Here is a 17,225-nt window from a genome sequence, read left to right as displayed (position 1 = left end):
TTCAGAGCAGAATTCCTTCCTGCTTTATGAGTCAGTAAAACATTAATTAAAAATGAGAGAATGATTAAAACTTTGCAGGAGAATACCAAGCTGTGCCTACACAACCTAACAAGCATGAAGGCCCTTACTGCATTTTGAAAATTAATCCTAAACTTCCAGCTGTTAAAAGGAAAACGCTCAATTCTACAGTAAAACTGACAATAATTTGAATACTTTCTTTTAAAAAGCATTTAAATATTTTGATCCACCAACCAAAAAAGGAAATCTTGAGTAGCATTGTAGAGTATGAAATCCAAACATGCATGCATTTTTTAAATGATTAGTTTAGCAAAATGTTTTAGTTGCTTGGGAAACGGTGTAACAACATAGCCCATCTTTAACAGAAAAAGGTCTACGTACTTTTATCCTCCTTTGTTAAAATCCAATTTAGGAAATAAATCAGAAATCTGATCACAAATTAACAATGGGTATAATCCTTTGCTGCTAGTGATATGGAAGGCACAGTTCATTTCATCTGACCAAGTGAAACAAACACAGTGGGTGTGTCTACGTGTGTCCCCGACTGCACAGCTGTTACTAAAGCAAGTACTAAATGTCTACGCAGTAACCACTAGTACTACACAGTAGCATTGGCATCATGGTTCGTGCCCACTGACACTATATCACCAATGCTACAGCAACGTAGTATTTACATGAGACGCTTTACAGCAGACTAATTTGCTAAGTAGTAAAGTATCACTATCTACACATGCGCAGCAATTAGGGAGCAGATTAATTTACTGTACAGTTGGGTAGTCCCATCAGATACAAATGGTATCTGGCAGCACAGTAAATTACTATGCTTAAATGCAGGCGCAGACAGCGAGGTCAGGTTTAGTTTATTCAGTCACATTACTTGCATGTGTAGATATGCCCCGTATGAGCCAGATTCTTCTTTTGTTAAAGTCAGTGTCCAAGCTTGCATTATCTTCGGTAAGACCTAAATATTTATGGAATATATTTATGGAAATATTTATACAGTCTCGAATTTCAAATAAGAGATCTCTTATGCAATTCAACATTTCAATCAGAAATCTATTATGATCTACCTACTAAACATATTTTTTTAAAGAAAGCATATAATATGAAAATATGGGATTTGTTAAACTATTTGTTACAAGGCTTCCTTAGCAATTACTGGGTCTCAGATCTACAAGCTGCTCAATATGAACTCATCACTTCAGCTATCTTGTATCCTTTGGTTTTTTGACTAATTATTTAACCCAACACTCATTTTCTTCCAAAGCAATTAGCTATTCATAAACTGCATTTAGTTCATTCCTAATAAACACTGTACAATTGGTAATTTAACTCCATAGGTCACCTATGATTTTTGTATCCTGATTAGATGGCATACCTTTTAAAAATAAAACAGAAGAGTGAATCTGGTACTTTTGATATTAATTTTGATGGAAAGGTAATTCAGAACTTTTATGGCAGCTACCCAGAAAACCAACAAATCGGGTTAAGCCACAAGACATGAGTTACACAGTTAAAGTACTTTTATTCATGAAAATATTCTAAATATTTTCAATACAGTTTGAAAGAGAGTTGCAAACATGTCTGTTTTAAACAATTTATACTGAGGAATCTCCCAGCATTGTCACTGAAGTTGCATTGGAAAGCAGAAATCAGTGAAGTCACATTCCCTTCAGTGGAGAACAAACATGCTCAAGGGGAAAGCAGGGGAAACTACAGACAAGAATATTTTACTTCTGGGCTTTTTTTTTTTTTTTTTAAACAGAAGCACACATGCAGACGCAGCATGCAAAAATGAGCATATTTTAAAGCTGAAAATGGAACAGGCAACAATAACTGAATCCATGGAAATGTCTTAACATTTTACTCAGAAATCTAATGCATACCTTCTCTCTGATTTTTACATCCAGACTTCTGAATTGCTTTTCAATTTCTTGGATTTGCTGTATCATTGGAGATTGTGTTTCTTTTAGTTTTTTCAATTCTTCTCTTACACGGTCACGGTCTTGTTTCACTTCCTCATATTGTCGGCGAACATTTTCATATTCCTTTCAAAAGTTTAAAGAAAAGTAATTAAAGCATTTTACCATCTGTGTTTAGTGGGCCATACATTTTTATGCCCCTGCAGTGTTCACATTTAACAAAAAGAGAACTGCACAAAGGCTTTTTAAAAGAGATGCTGTTTGAGTAAATGTTCTAGCACCTTGTTAGGGTTTTGTCAACTTGACTCTGTAATAAGATATAGCCCAACTAGTACCTGCTGCACAAATCATGCAATGTTCAATGATATTTGAATAATCCTATTAAACAAATACAGGAAGAGATGTACACTTTTCCATTAGTGTCCTTGATACTAATGAACCTGGGAAATCTGTTCCAATTTCATTATAGTCTACCAGTTCAAATCATCAACATTTTTTTCAATGCCCAACACCAATAGACAGTTGAAATTTAACTAGTATGTGCAGGGCCCTGATGCCTTCCCTACTGAAGTCTGAACTCTAGAAAGCTATGCTTCTTTACATAACCTTTGCTCTGAATATTTGGTATTACACTATTTTATAGGCCAAAGCTTTTTAGGGCGGTTTAGTGAAAATATTGCTTGCATGGGCCCATTTTAAGAGTGTTCATCTGTCTTGACAGCTAACTAACCTCCAGTTACCAGACAGCAATCGACTTCTCTCTTATTGTTAGCAGGGGTATAGGTTATTCTAAAATTGGCTGCTTTGAAAAGGGTTGGCAAGGAGTGTGTCTCCATTACTTAGACTGCAGTAGAAAAAATGCTGTCTATTTAAAAGTGGAAAAATTAAGTATATAGGCAGGAAAAAACAACATCACCTGAAACAAAAATAATAGAAGAGTGTCTTGAAAGCCTACTTTTAGACTCTTTCTGTTTTCCACACTCCAGAATTTAGAATAATCCAGACACTTTAGTTCTGCCCCTCTGGTCCTTTTAGCTATCTCAGCATCCACTAGAACTAGTAAAGGGAAGGGGGGCAGAAGATTGATCTTAACAGACTACATCAGAGGTGGGGCAATTATTTGGGCCCATGGGCCACATAGGGAGCCTTGGTGAGCTGCAGTGGACTGAGTCAGAACCACTCCCCTGCCCAACAACTCACCAAAACTCCCTAAATGGCCACATCCCATCTGACTAGCCAGGTGCCCTGCCAGCACAGGTCCTGTCTGGTCTCCATGGAGGCCCCAGGATCGCAGCAACTAGCTGCATGCATGGAGCTGCTGCTCCCAACTGCCCCTATCGCATGACATCTCCAGCATGGCTCACACCGTGCAGCTCCCACCTGGCACTTACCACCCAATGTGCCCTGCGCAGCCCAGCACAGCCTGTGCTCTCCCTCCCCGCAACCCAGGCTGTCTGCTGCTCCCCACCTTGGTAATGGCTCCACTGCCTCCTAAGCCCCAAACCTCTGCCAAGCTCCTGCTTCCTCACAAGTATAGTTGCCATCCCTAGCTCCTTTCAGGTGTGTGCAGGGCTGCAAATGGAGCCCACTTAGGTCTCTCTTCTGGCGCTGTTCAGGTTGGGCTAATGCTCAGACATTTACAGCCCCCTTAAACAATGTTTCATATGGATAAGGTAATGCAAGAGTGATGCTGTGGCCATGATGGTCCAGAAACTGTGAAAGGCAAAGATTTCTTAGGGTGATATCTTTTATTGGACCAACTATGTAGTTGGGATAATGTAAGACAAACTTCCAAATGCAAGACATTGTTGGGTCTCTTCATGAGAGAGAGAATAAAAAGATATCATGATGGTAAGGTATTTTTTGTCCACACAAATGTGACAAAGCCTTAGAAAAGCCTCTTCACTGTGAAAGCCAGCTGAGTCTTCAAAGAGTATCATGGTAAAGTGAAACAGTGGTGAAGTAAACTAATACAGCTCAGAATGAAAGAGTTGATTTTTCCTAAAGGGCCAAGGATAAGACTGCGTCATCAGATTATCAGCAGAAGTTGGATTAATCTGCTTTCAGGCTGAGCAAAGGAGGACTGTCTCCTTTTTTAAACATATGTTGGTCTACATGGGTGCTTACAAATCTGCATAACTGTCAGCTGCTCTTCCAAAAAGCACTAACTCTACAAAAGCCAGTTGAAGGCTTTTTGGTCCATTAACAAAAATTGGTCTCTTATGTCAAGGAAAAGTAAGAATCCATGGCAAAGGGAACTAATGCTCCCACATCAGCTTGAAATTAGACTCACCTGTATTGAGCTAACATAGGCACTTTGCCCCCTATCTTTTCAATCTTCCTTTATTTCTGGAAAGCGTGGTATTGGAGCTATTGCTGGAGAGAGTGGTATTGGAGCTATTGCTCCCAAGAAAGCAAGCATATGATGGGGTTAAAAACAAACAAACAAAAAAACCCCTCTCTCTCCTGCTAATAGACTTTATAATTGACAATGAAGGATAATACCAACAAATTTGAGCAATTCCTCATATGTAAAACAATGAAAAAAAGCACCTTGTACTTTATAGCTTACAAAATTCCTGTTGCAGTTGTACACTAATGTACAAACAAACAGAAGACCCTTGCTTTTAAACGTACTACTTCCATAAGTGAATGACTTCTTTACAACAATGATAATATTTGATTCCACCCTTGTGGATTATATGGGTTATCACCATGGTCCTGTCTGTTAAATACTTTTATTCTTTTCTCCTGTACTTGAGGGCCAACCAATCTCTTATGGTCTCAATAAGCTTATTTCTGCTATAATACAAATGCAGACATCTTGTATACTTACTACATCTTATATATCTTATAAAATATTTTTCTTATATACTTACCATGAGAGCTGTCTTCTCTGACCCAGTTCAGTGCTTTAAGAGATTGCCACCAGCCAACGGGATGAGGTTTGGACTATTGTTTTTGTCTGACTCAGGATAAAATGGTCAAGGCTTTCTAGGGAGTTCCACTAACAATGTGAAATGTGTACGTGTGTCTCAACCATAAATCTATACAGGCAATGTCTTACATCTATAACATAAGACTATAGAGGCAGCTTGTTCTAAAGTTTGTTCCACTTTAGAAAGCAAATTAAAAGTGTGATAAAGAAAAGAAAGAAAAATGACCAAACGCCAAACATAGGAGCAAGTCGTGCTCATGGCGTGGGGGAAGTAGTGGGCGCGGCCTGATAGCCGCAAGATCGGCGGGCCCGGGCTGACTGGCAGGGGGGGGGCGGATGCAGCCCGTTTAAAAAGGCGAGTGCGCCAAAAGAAAGGGGGGACCCGCGCAATATCGGAGAGGCCTGATCACCCTCACCGGAGGTCCTGCATCCACGAAATCCCTTCCCCCCCGGACGCCCCCATCATGACTGGGTATACCATCCGAACGTGTTTAAGAGCTCTCGAGTTATCAGCAAGTTTAATCTTGAAACAGCTGTTAAGAAGTTTTTTTCTGCCTAAACTGTGAGTGAAGCATTTACTTATCTCACCGCCTCCATGGTGTTTTTCTGTCGACGGAAGGAGAGACAGAAGAGGGAAGAATAAGGCCCCGAAACCCTTTTGTCTCCGGCCTGCTCGCATAATCTGGGTCCAACCACCCATTGTTAGGTTGAACAAAAAGTACTATTACATTACACAAGGGCTGCCCAACTTCACTAACCCACCCCTTCCAGTAACTAGGACAGTGTTTCTCAAACAGGGGGCTATGCCATGAGACCCCCTCAAGGTTGTTGTGATCCAGGTGCTGCCATCACAGCCAAATAAAACTGCCCCATGTGCAAGATTGCAGCAGAAACATGCTCCTCCTGAATTAGGGTTCTCTAAGCAAGCAAAAGAGAAGGCTTCTGCTGTAACCTTTCCAGTTCCACATACCTGGCATGCCTCGGTTTTCAGGAGACACTGATTGGAACAGAAAGAGCTGCAGCATGAGTAAGCATGGCAGGATTTGGTTATTATCTATAAACGATGTCACCTCATATGCGCTCCGCCTGTCTAAACTACAGTAGAGTGTCTTACACAGAGTTTCTGAATCCATTACAAATTCTACTGTGTGAATGAGGTCTAAAAGTTAGCCACATATATGGTGCATCTATACATCGCCGTGCTTTTGTACTTCCTTTGCAGTACGGGTGATTACTGCACCATGTGTGTGACGCACACTAGATTTCACCGCTATGTTAGCATAGCGGAGTGCTATAACTGGGGAGCATGCTGTTACAGCAACATAGCTGACCATCACGTATAAACCCACGTGACTGCTATTTCACCGTAGGATGCCATACAGCAAGGGAGCACGTTTTAATGGTTACGTAATGCCCCAACAGACTGAACAACAAAAGCTTAATTGGTGGTTTCAGTTCTCCAATATTTAATCCATTTGGAAATACTACAGTTGAATCATTTTTGGATTACAAATCTCTTTCAATGTACGCAGATGTCTGTATTAAACCCAGGAAGGAATATCCTTATTTTGTGAAAGCACTTATTTCCTCAGCTCCAGGCATTTGTTTAACAGATGTTCTACAAAATACACTGAAAGGCTTGCTTTTGAAAAAGCAAAAAGACCTACCATTATTCATCACATCCTAGGAAGCAAGTACCCTCACACCATAAGAGAGCACTGAACAAGCGATCTATCAGTTGGGAGTCGATCTGCTTTCCCTTTAAGACAAAGTATAAACTGGAAGCAACATGTGGAATTAATTGGAGGCTAAAGTGAAACCAGAAGTAGAACACAAGACAATCTGGTTGCCCCTTATAATTTTGGTAGTTTTCAAGCAATTCTGGGTCAAGTTTCTTTCTCCCTCTCTCTAGTGTGATAGATTCATAAAAAAAAAAAAATCACAGGGGTGAAAAAAAAATCAAGACTAAAAATAAAATTCTTACCACCCAAGGCCTTTTTCTCTCAAGCATCTCAATTACATCTAGATGACGTTTGCGCTCATGGTACCTCTCAACATCTTGTCTATATCGTTCAATCCTCTGTTTCATTTTCTCCAAGGAATTAGTTTTCTCTTTGCATAAATTCTGTCAGAGTATGAATTTTACATTATTTATTTTGCTCAATAAAAACAAAAACAATTTTCATAATTCCTCAATATCTCATTTGTATTCAAACAAGCAGAAATTAAGTATTAGACAGAAGTTCTAGTACAGTAGTTTATTTTTATAATGTGCAAACCGATTTCATTCTTCAACAAAGGAATACCCAAACCGCTTGTCTCAGCCAAGGGCAGTACTTGAAGTTACAGGACCTTTATTTACCCTTTAGATTTGCTCTAAAATCTCAGGCCTGATCTAGATAAAATGGAATTCAAATTATTCTTGCTTTTAAATCTGAAGCTTTTCTGATCAGAATGAGTTATGGTCATGGAGTAGGAGAAAACAGTTTTTCTTTGCTATATTACTCATTTTTCAAGATGAAGTCCTAGCCAAATAAGAGTAATCTGCTTTTCTTATTTAATTAGAAGAGAACTAACAGAACTTTTAGTTAATTATAGCAATATACACATATATAGCTACAGTATATAACAAGTCTCTCTTTTTAAGATTCCTTTGATCCATTCTTGCAGGACTGATAACAGGTTACACCAAAGGGATTATTATAATGGATAGCAAACTGACCTTCAATTAGATATTAAACTGACACAATGGTTCCTATGCAGGAGCCCAACTTAAAAAACTCAGTACTTATTAGGAATATGTTCAGCCAAGCATAAAAGGAAAAAGACTTATACTTGTAAAAGAAGCATATAACACATCTGCCTGAATGTACTTATTGTACTTGTTTTAAAAAAATGAAATAAGTCTATCACAATCCTTCTATATACATCCCCCTATTTTGTGGATTCTTACCTCAAGTTCTCTCTCTCTCTCTCTGAAGTTTTTTAGCTCACAGTGGAATTTGTACATTTCTGGAGGACCAATTGATTTTTCTGTGGCTTCAAGAAGTTCTACCTTGGACAGTTTTGCAAATTCCCCAACTTTGTCCTATAAAACAGGAAGCAAATATCAAACACTGTGCATCTGTTATAATACTGCAACAAATCAATACTCCTTATTAGAATATATTAGCCTATTTCAAGCTCTCACACACTTACGAAGGCAGGGTAGAGATGCACCTTGTAGCCTAACTAAATCAGAAATGCATAAGCTTTTGTATTCCAGACCTCACTTTTTCAGATGCTATCAATGGATCTGATTACATCATTCATAGCATTGCATGAAATGAGCTCTGGCTCATAAAAGCATGAGCACACACCAACTGCTGAAACTTCCTTAGCCTGACGAAGGGTTTTTGAACCTGAAAGCCTGCTTAATAAATATTCTCCAACTATTTGGGTTGGTCTAATAAAAGATATCAAATTCACCCAAGGAACTTTGTCTGCCTATGCATCTTTGATTTACTTAGCCTACAAGATACATCCCTACGTTGACTTCAGACTAGTATGGCTAACGGCCTCTCTGTGCTCATAGATGGCAACAAGCTTATAGCACAGTTATGTGTCAGATGGTTTTGGAAATTCACTCTTCAACTTATAATACTCATGAACACAAGCTATGCACCACAGCCTAGCCAGTAACTCCACTATCAAAAGCAAAAGTAGTTAACATATGCCCATTTAGAGCTTTCCTAGCTTAAGCCCCAATTTATGACAATTTCTGCCCATAGTTTATAGCAGCTACTATCCAGCCATATGTAGCAGGACAAGTTGTCCTTTTAAGGAGGAACAGTCAGCCCTGCTAAGACAGCTAAACTGTGGGGTATTTGGCTAAGGAGGCAGTGTCCTACTGACAGCTTTAAAAGTTCCAAAAAGAGAAAATAAGTGGAAGGAGAAAGCAAGTTGTTAAGGAAACAGCTTGCTTCAAGGAGAAGCCAAGCTTCTGTGCTGGGGCTACAGCAGAAAATGACTCTTCTCCTGGTCCCCAGGACAGGACAAAGGATTTTGCTTGGCTTGGTTGTTTACTGAATTTTGCTTTGGAAAACCAGCTGAGGAACTCATGAAGGAGGGAACTCTTCTGCAGAAGTCAGCTGGATAAAGGACCCACTTACACAATACTTCAAACTTCTCTAAGTAAAAAAAAGACTGCCCTGGGAAGCTCAACATGTCACTCCATCATGCTCCAAGAGTTTGTTCTAAAGCTATTTTCCTTAAGATCTCACTTACCATGAGGATGTTTTAAAGCAGTTAGGCTCCCGGGATAATTAACATGGTTAAGTACCACTTGGTAAAAATATATAAGCCAGCATGTTTTTTAAAATCATCATCTTTTTCCTGCCCAGAACTGAATGGATCTAGTGGAATTTTCTTATTTTCTAATGCAGATATATTTTGCAGGCAATTGCCTGCATGACAGATCCCAGATTCTCTCTGCCACTTTTCTTTCTCAAACATGTGCTCCACATAAAACAAAAAGTACTGAGAGAGTATCTTGTATATTTAATAAAAGTTATATTTAAGATTATTTACCACCCGGACACCCATATGGAGACCTTTTAAACCCATTTCTTATCCATTAGACTATGCCACATAACAAGTAATGGGTGAATGATTACCTAATTTGACAAAATTGAGCCATAAAACATTAGGCGTACTGCACTCACAAATATTTAAAATGGATTCATCACAGTAACACTAAAATAGCTTTCTCTCTATCCCACAACTCTTTCTGTCCTTTCTACTGAAGTACTTTTAGAAGCTAAAAAAACCTAAGTATAGGCCTTCATTTGTATATAATACCTTAAAAATAAAATTCCTTCTTACCTGAGGGAGGAACTGGCACAGATTGCCCACTTGGATATTTAAGGCTGCAATTTGCTCCTCTACTGTTTTCAAGGAAGAAGGCTTTTTATTGATCAACCATGTTGATGAATTGTTTGCCACATGAATCTCACGTGTGATAACAAGATTATCAGGAGGTTTAAATCTGATGAATAGAAAAACTGTTAAGTATTTACTAGTTTAAGCATTTCATACCTGACTAAACTACTTGCATGTTTTAGTCTCTTACATTACAATCAGAAATCTTATAGCCTTTTAGTGAATGTCAGATCAGTAACTGCCCTTAATATTTAATGCAAGATTAATGGAAATCAGCAAGTTATATTTAAGAATGTAACATTAATTGCAAACATGAGAATTTACACAAGCAGTCACAGATGTAATCACTTTCTCATTCCATATTTTCCATCTTGAAATTTTTCTACTGATCAAACATGACATTCAGTTCAGTTTGGATCTCTCCAGATAGTAAATTATTTGCCTCTGCATGCCATCATTCTCTTGCCAAATTTTCCAAATAAGGAATGTAATCAGACTTAATTTACCTATGCTGCCTTACTGCTTCTAGATCTTTTTTTAAAAAACAGCTTTAAGTACATACACATCAAAAACAGAACCTTAAAATTAGGCTACAAAACCATATTCAGGCAACAAATGATGGCATGTTCATAAGCACCTGATACAACTTTTGAGTGTAAGTCCTATAGACATCAAATACTGGTGGAGAAATATAGCTTGGTCAAAGCATTCCAACAGTTTTGACATACCAGAAGTCAGTGCTGATTACAATTACTATACGAACTATTACTTATGAGTTTTGTGCTGGTGCCACCTTACATGTATTAATGAGGCCCTACAACTGTAGAGTACAAGTATTGGAAAGCTTGTATGCAATATTTATTATTATTAAGTTTCTAAATTCTAGTAACAATTAGAAGAGCAAACATAAATAAATAAATGTATCCACTTCATCAATTTAAAAGTGAAGTGGAAAATACATCTTTTAACAAAGTTACTACTTTAAACATACTCAAAAATTAAATTATTTTTTATCCAATCTGCTGCAGTTTAAGCATGTCATCTCAGTTCTCACATATTTGCCTTACTTCCTGGCCAACAGGTGAGATGTTCCAAGTCCTAAGTCCTGCCTTTCACATGTTCTATATAAAAGTGATTTATGAAATATTATGTTTCAAGTAGTTTACTTCTGCAGGCCTTTCTGCTTTGGCTAAATATGTTACATATATTATGCAATTAACTCATTAATCACACAATAAAATTAGACCAGCCTCCCATGCAAAGTAATTATCACACCATAAAAAATGATTAGAGCTATAAAAAGAGCCAACCAGCTACCAAGAATAAAGCGTGAAAATGTTAGCTCTATAGCTCATTTCTATCCAGTTTTAATTTAAACATGTAACAGGGACCCAAGAGACAGTTTACATACGTAAAAGATAGCATGTCCTTGGAACTACCTTTCTGTCCATTTTCCTTCCCTTTTGTTTGACACACAATTCTTTGCTGCAGGACCCAACACTGCCCATAATACCCAATGTTATGAAGTTGTGTTGCAATCTTAACAAATAACTTCAAGCTAAGAAAGAGCTCTGTATTACATAAAAACAATTTAAGCAATTAAGGTACAACTACATACTGCATTCTATGCGTTCACTTAATCAAAACTGCAACAGCATTATATGAAAGTTGAATACATAAAAAGCTAAAACAAATTAAATCAAGGAACAGTATTTTCACATTCACTCCTTTTCTTTTTCTGTGTGCCAAGAGCCCCATTTTGAGATTATGGCAAATATGACAGGTTATTAGCTGGTCAATTATAATCACGTGAAAGCCAATTAATATTATCAACTTCAAAGTGAGTCAGAACTACTTGAACCAGGAGACATCACTATACTAGACTTCTTGCAGATCTATTTTGTGATGCAGAAACAAATGAAAACTAAAAGGTGGTTTTAGTACTTACAGTTCAATTTCAACTGTGCCTTTACAGCAGCCTCGCTTTACGAAGAAACCAACCTGCAAAGAAAGAGCTACAGAATTTAATACCTGAAAATCAAAGACATCTCTAAAGTCAAATTTCCCAGAAAACTCATAACAGCTTTTGAATATTTGACCACATAATCAATACCAATCTATGCTACTTTACACACAGTTCTCAAACATGCACTTACTATACAGACAGTGCATGGCCAATACTGAAAACCCATTAGACAGTAATAATAGACCAGGACTTCAGTTTCTTCACAGAAGAGAGAATAGGGTGATTTAGTGAACAGGGTCATACTACAGTTTGCTATAATTCACTGACTGCTCCAAAACTCATGCCCTACCTGAAGGTTGATACTTGAATCATAATTTGAAACTCATTTAGCAAAATGAGTTTCAGATAACGCCATATTCATTTTTATTTTCTAGCAGTATACACAATACCTAAATAAAAAAGGCGAGAAACCTGACAGCTGGCCCCATCAAACCCATCTATTTTGAAAATATTTGCTTGTCCAGGCAGGAGAATGATGAAGTCACTAAGTGACCAGTTAATGGACACAACCACTTCTAGATGGCCATGTTATCCAGCTGCCAAACCAATGTCACCAAATTCACTCTTGAATTTTCAGAAAAATCTCAAAATGTCAAAACAATTTTAAAACCCCATTGTCTAATCAAGACATTTATTTTATACTACTACAGAGATAATAATACATTTCTTGTGACAAAGTAACAGAGAAAAAACAGAAATCTTCCCAACGGACTCTACACGTTCACATTTATGGGATGCACTAAAAGCACTGGTGACAGTGGGCCCTGCAGTGTTTGTCAGAGGTCATTGTTGCAGTCTATGAACATAAACATGCAAAGGCCACTTAAATAACCTACTGAGGCTGAAGAAGAACACTTCAGCCTCCCAAAACTCCCTAGCCAGGAAACAAGAGGAAAAGAACATGCATTTCCCCAGCCCTAGAGTTTTCATTAAGTTATGTTACTTAGGACATCTGAGTGTCCCAACATGAATTAAATACTTTCAGACTGAATGCAAATTCTCTCTATTTATCTTGTCTTGCTAAGTCACTCCTTGGCAAACCTAAAGCAGAGCTGTGTTTTTCATGGAGAGCTTTTTCAGTGCAGCAGACTAAGGTATTGTCCTACAGAGGCTCTCTCTGTTTCCAGTACTGGCAGCAGACAGTAGTTGTCACAGAGAAATTAACAGACTACATGCATACTGCACGGCTTTTGGCAGCTCTGTCCAGGTCCTGCTCAACTACAAGAGCTGTGCCAACAGGTTAGAGAGCCCAGTCTACTGCAGCAACCATCTTTCAGTTGAGCAGGTGTTGCTCTGCTGGCAGAAAGAAGGGCTCTGTTGTCACAGATGCTGTTAGCATCAATGCACTCAGTCTCACTAACTTCTGCAATCAAAGCTCTCTTAAGTGGAGACTTGGCCCTATTTGCTGAGGAGCTATTATGCACCTTCAAATGGAGTTCACAAAAGTACAGGGATTATGGCTGCTTCCTGCTGGACAGGGCCCTCAGTGATTTCCTCAGTTAAGTACCTGGAAGACAGAAATTTGTACTGACCTTGTCTGCTCGCCCTATGAAAGAAGGTTTTCCGGCCAATCCCAGACAGATGGCACAAACAATGCTTGATTTTCCTGTTCCATTAGCACCCACTATCATGTTCAAGTGAGGTCCTGGATACACTTCACAATTATCATATGTTCTGAAAGACACCATGATTTCACATTAGTCTTCATTATAAAATATAAAGCAAGGTATACTAGAAAAAAAAGTGAGAATTTTAAACAAAACAAATACATGCAAAGTAACATCAAAGTGGTCTAGGGCAAGCACAGCACAACACAAACATACATCTACAATACTACAGATGAGATTTAAGTGCTTCCCCAAATACTGCTTTGTATAAAAATTTGCATCATAAAAAGAATTAATTCCACATCATCTGATGCAGCATAAGAAAAGCCATCAAGCTGTAGTGATCGTCTATCCTTTTCCATAAGGACTGCAGAAAATGAAAAATTTGAGAGGTATGCCAATTTGAAAAATTTGCTCTAGGTATGGCAATTGCAAAGCTGCCATTTACTTTGATGGAGCATGGATTTCACCCTTATGAGTTTGTTTTTTTCATTCAGGGAAAAAGGGCAAGCAGAATTTTGACAAAACTGATAAACAAAAGCACCTAAAGTTGTGTTGAAGTGTGTCATATTTGACACAAGCCATCTTCTGCATCACAGATCCTAATGAGCATTGCCTATATTCAAAGGTCAGACACAGCCTGCTGTGTTGTATATTAAGTTCTGCAAAGGTTTCTGATTCCATGGCACACAAGTGCAGCTACCTACAATAGCTTTCTATCCTACAATAACTTAATTTAGTCTAACTCCTCAGATTTTGTATTTAAGCCAGACACAGCATGCTCAGTTGCCAACCAGAAAGTTGCCAGACACACTGATAGACAGCAAATCCTTCTTTAATCCATCAACTGCTGTGCCATTAGAAGACCTGACGCTGACCAGATCCCATCATTTTTAGGCTGCCATTAGAAGTAAAGTACTGGGAGTAACAAGATTACCAGAGGTGCAGAAAGGGGAGAGCAGGCTGTTCTCAGAAGACACACTTCAATCAGACTCCCTCCTTCTAATGTGTATGAACAAAGTTGTACATAATTGAGCGTACTTAACTGCAACTCCAACATATACAAAACCACAGGGCTCTTCCATTTTCATGACTGAATCCAACACTCTGGGCCATCCCTATGTCAAAGCAGTTTTTTTGACAATGCCATTAGAATGCCATTAAATGGTTTCGCCCAGAAAATCCGTGTCTTGTGGTTACACTTCCTCCCATAGCTCCCTGCAGTGAACAGCTTGCACTACCCAGCACTGCTGTTTCCCAGGATGACTCCAGGCTAAGCGACACCAGGGCATTGGTTACACTCCATCTGTCCATTCTTGCAATCATAGCTGTGAGAGACTACAAAGGTGGGGGGAGGAGGGGAATCCCCATCCCCACATATGCAGAGGCATGATCCTCAGAGAAAAGCCCTTGGGGACATAAGAACTGCCATTTACTGGGTCAGACCATAGGTCCATCTTGCCCCGGCTCCTGTCCTGCATCACACAGAACCAGGTCCTGCATAAGGGCAGTCCCCACTCCCCAGAGCTGGCGTGGGGCCCCCGCCTTGGCAGACCCCATGGTACTCTCCACCATACTGCTGGATTCTCTGTAGCAGGCTGTGGGATACGCCAGTCCGCTTCTGGACAGCCCATCACCACCAGCTGTACACGCTCAGGGTCTGCACCCTCCATCATCCCTATCCTTACATCCCCCCTGGACACAGTGACAGGACATCCTTGGTGAAGATGAGGGTCCCTGGTGGATGAGCGTGTACTCCACCTCAATCCCACAAGCCATCGGGAGACCTCAGCTGGCAGCTCTTCCAGAGAGCTGTCACCATGGATGGCCATCTAGAACAGTTTACAGACTCCCCCAAAACCTGCCCCTTCTGTGAAGAGAGGGAGATCCTGGCACGTGCCTACCTGGAACGTGCCAGGCTGCAGCCCCTTCACCGCCTGCTGAGTTTAGGGTTGCATTACTCCCTGCAGCTTTTCATTTACAAAAATGAACTAGTCCCATGTGATTGAATGAACTAGGCCTCACAGAGTCCCAGTCCTAGACCAATAAACTAGGTCCCACCTAGTCCCAGAACCTCCAAGTCAACCTCTTCCTGAATCTAGCCAACCTACCAAGCTTCCTCACCCAATGGAATAACAAACAGGCTTGGTCAACCTCCTCATTGGCCCAGCCATGCCAGCGATCTACCCAACCAAGACGGAGGCTCTGGCTGGGAGGACACCCTGCCCTCCCCCCAGAGGGCTGCAAGACCTTTATCCATCTACGGCCCATTCACACCTCCAGACAGTTTCACTCAGTGTTCCCAGGTTTACAATAATTATCGCATTTGTATGATAATTTCAACCCTTGTACAACATATGATCAATAAGAACAAAAGCATTCAAAATGTATGATAATTTTTGAGGTCGCTCATTGATGCAGCACAGGCAAAACCCAAGTCACTCTCAGGGAGGCCTAACTGACTTTGAAGTTTGTGGTCAGTACTTTCTTATGACCAATGGCCTCGAAATAGAGAAATGCTTCAACTTTGAGGACCCGGTTCTCACTCACCCACTGGTGATTACAGTGAGCAATATAAAGTAAAGAAGAAAAAAACTTATTTGCCTCCTTTTTTCAGCGTACGATCGTTTTTCAGCAAATACGATCATTTTGAGCTTCCAAGACAATAATTTCTGCATTGAACACCTAGCAAGGCTGCTGGTTTCACTGAGCAGGGTCTGCTGCTTCCTGAGCATCTGCTGCCTATCCCCAGCCCAGCAGGCAATGCCCAACATGATGTGCTCCGTGTTGCCCCTCGGTGCACTTGTCCTGGCCCTCCGCGCCCTCGCTCCCAGCCGGTTTTGTCTTTTGGGTGTCCCAAGCAACCACCAAAGGGGACTCACAGCCCTACTGGGCGGGCTGGGGGGGGGGAGGGTCAGCATAGCTAGAGACCTCGTGGGGGCAGCCCCTCCCTTCTCCCCCCCCCCCCCCCCGCCACACGCTGACGTCACCCCCTCCGTTGCCCGCCGCCACACGCTGACATCATCCCCGCGCCCCGCGCTCACAGGAAGTTCTCCATGGCGACTCGCACGATGGAGCCCTCCACAACCGCGGACGGCGGCTTCGCCTCCCCCCGGCCAGCAGCGCCCGCGCCCCGCCCGACGCTGCCCCCAGCTCTGCGCTTGGCCGGGGTCGCCATCTTCGTGCCGGCTGTATTCGTACTCTCCGCCCCCCCGAACTTCTGCCGCGCGCCGTGTAGAGACTAAGCGGTCGGCTCAGCGCTCCAAGCGCCCATTGGCGGGGAGAGGGGGAGACGTCACAGCGCTCGGCGAAGCGCTCGGCCCATTGGCTGAGCAGGGTGCGGGAATGCCGGCGGGGAGGGGAAAAGGTGAGGGGGGGAGGAGAGAGGCGGGGGAAGGCCGGGGCCGCCCGTTACTTTCAGTTTCGCTAGGCTCGAGATTATGGCCGCGCGTTGTGCCCGGCACGTGACGCCTTATTGCACTCGCCATTGGCTGCGGCTGGGCAGGGGCGGTTCCTCCTTCAGAGGGAGAGGGGGCGGGGCCGGGTGGGTGGTGCCCTTTTTGGTTTACTCTCCCTGGCTACCTCGCGTTACGTTTGCGTGAGGGGGAGCTCGCGTCATGGGCTGTCAGGACTACACTTCCTAGCTTGCATCGCGGCTCGTGGGGCGCCCTCCCAGCATGCGCTGCGGGCGGGCGCGGCGCATTCTAGGAGATGTAGTCTCCCGGGCACAAACAGCCCGCGCTTGGCCCTGTGGTTTGGGTCGTGCAGACACGTGACCTCGGGCAGGACTAGGC

At 41.3% G+C, this 17,225-nt stretch overlaps 1 protein-coding gene across 3 annotated transcripts in view; it reads right to left on the bottom strand.

Annotated features, from left to right (window-relative positions):
• The window catches only part of SMC5 (structural maintenance of chromosomes 5), a 92,473-nt gene extending 75,728 nt beyond the window's left edge, over positions 1–16,745 (bottom strand). For all 3 annotated transcript variants that reach the window (XR_003093811.1, XR_003093812.1, XM_006022633.3), the window contains exons 1-7: positions 16,476–16,745; positions 13,357–13,498; positions 11,747–11,799; positions 9,742–9,904; positions 7,832–7,966; positions 6,863–7,003; positions 1,905–2,066 (exon numbers count right to left, since the gene is read on the bottom strand). Coding sequence is in view for 1 of the 3 variants with exons in the window: in XM_006022633.3 (XP_006022695.3) it covers positions 1,905–2,066; positions 6,863–7,003; positions 7,832–7,966; positions 9,742–9,904; positions 11,747–11,799; positions 13,357–13,498; positions 16,476–16,609 (930 nt within the window). In the remaining 2 variants the exon portion in view is untranslated. The remainder of the gene's footprint in view (positions 1–1,904; positions 2,067–6,862; positions 7,004–7,831; positions 7,967–9,741; positions 9,905–11,746; positions 11,800–13,356; positions 13,499–16,475) is intronic.
• Between the last annotated feature and the right edge of the window lie 480 nt (positions 16,746–17,225).

The sequence above is a fragment of the Alligator sinensis genome, unplaced genomic scaffold (assembly GCF_000455745.1).
Source record: "Alligator sinensis unplaced genomic scaffold, ASM45574v1 scaffold308_1, whole genome shotgun sequence".
Lineage (NCBI taxonomy): Eukaryota > Metazoa > Chordata > Crocodylia > Alligatoridae > Alligator > Alligator sinensis.
Note: the sequence above shows the minus strand (reverse complement) of the source record. Positions and strands in the feature narration are given on the sequence as shown.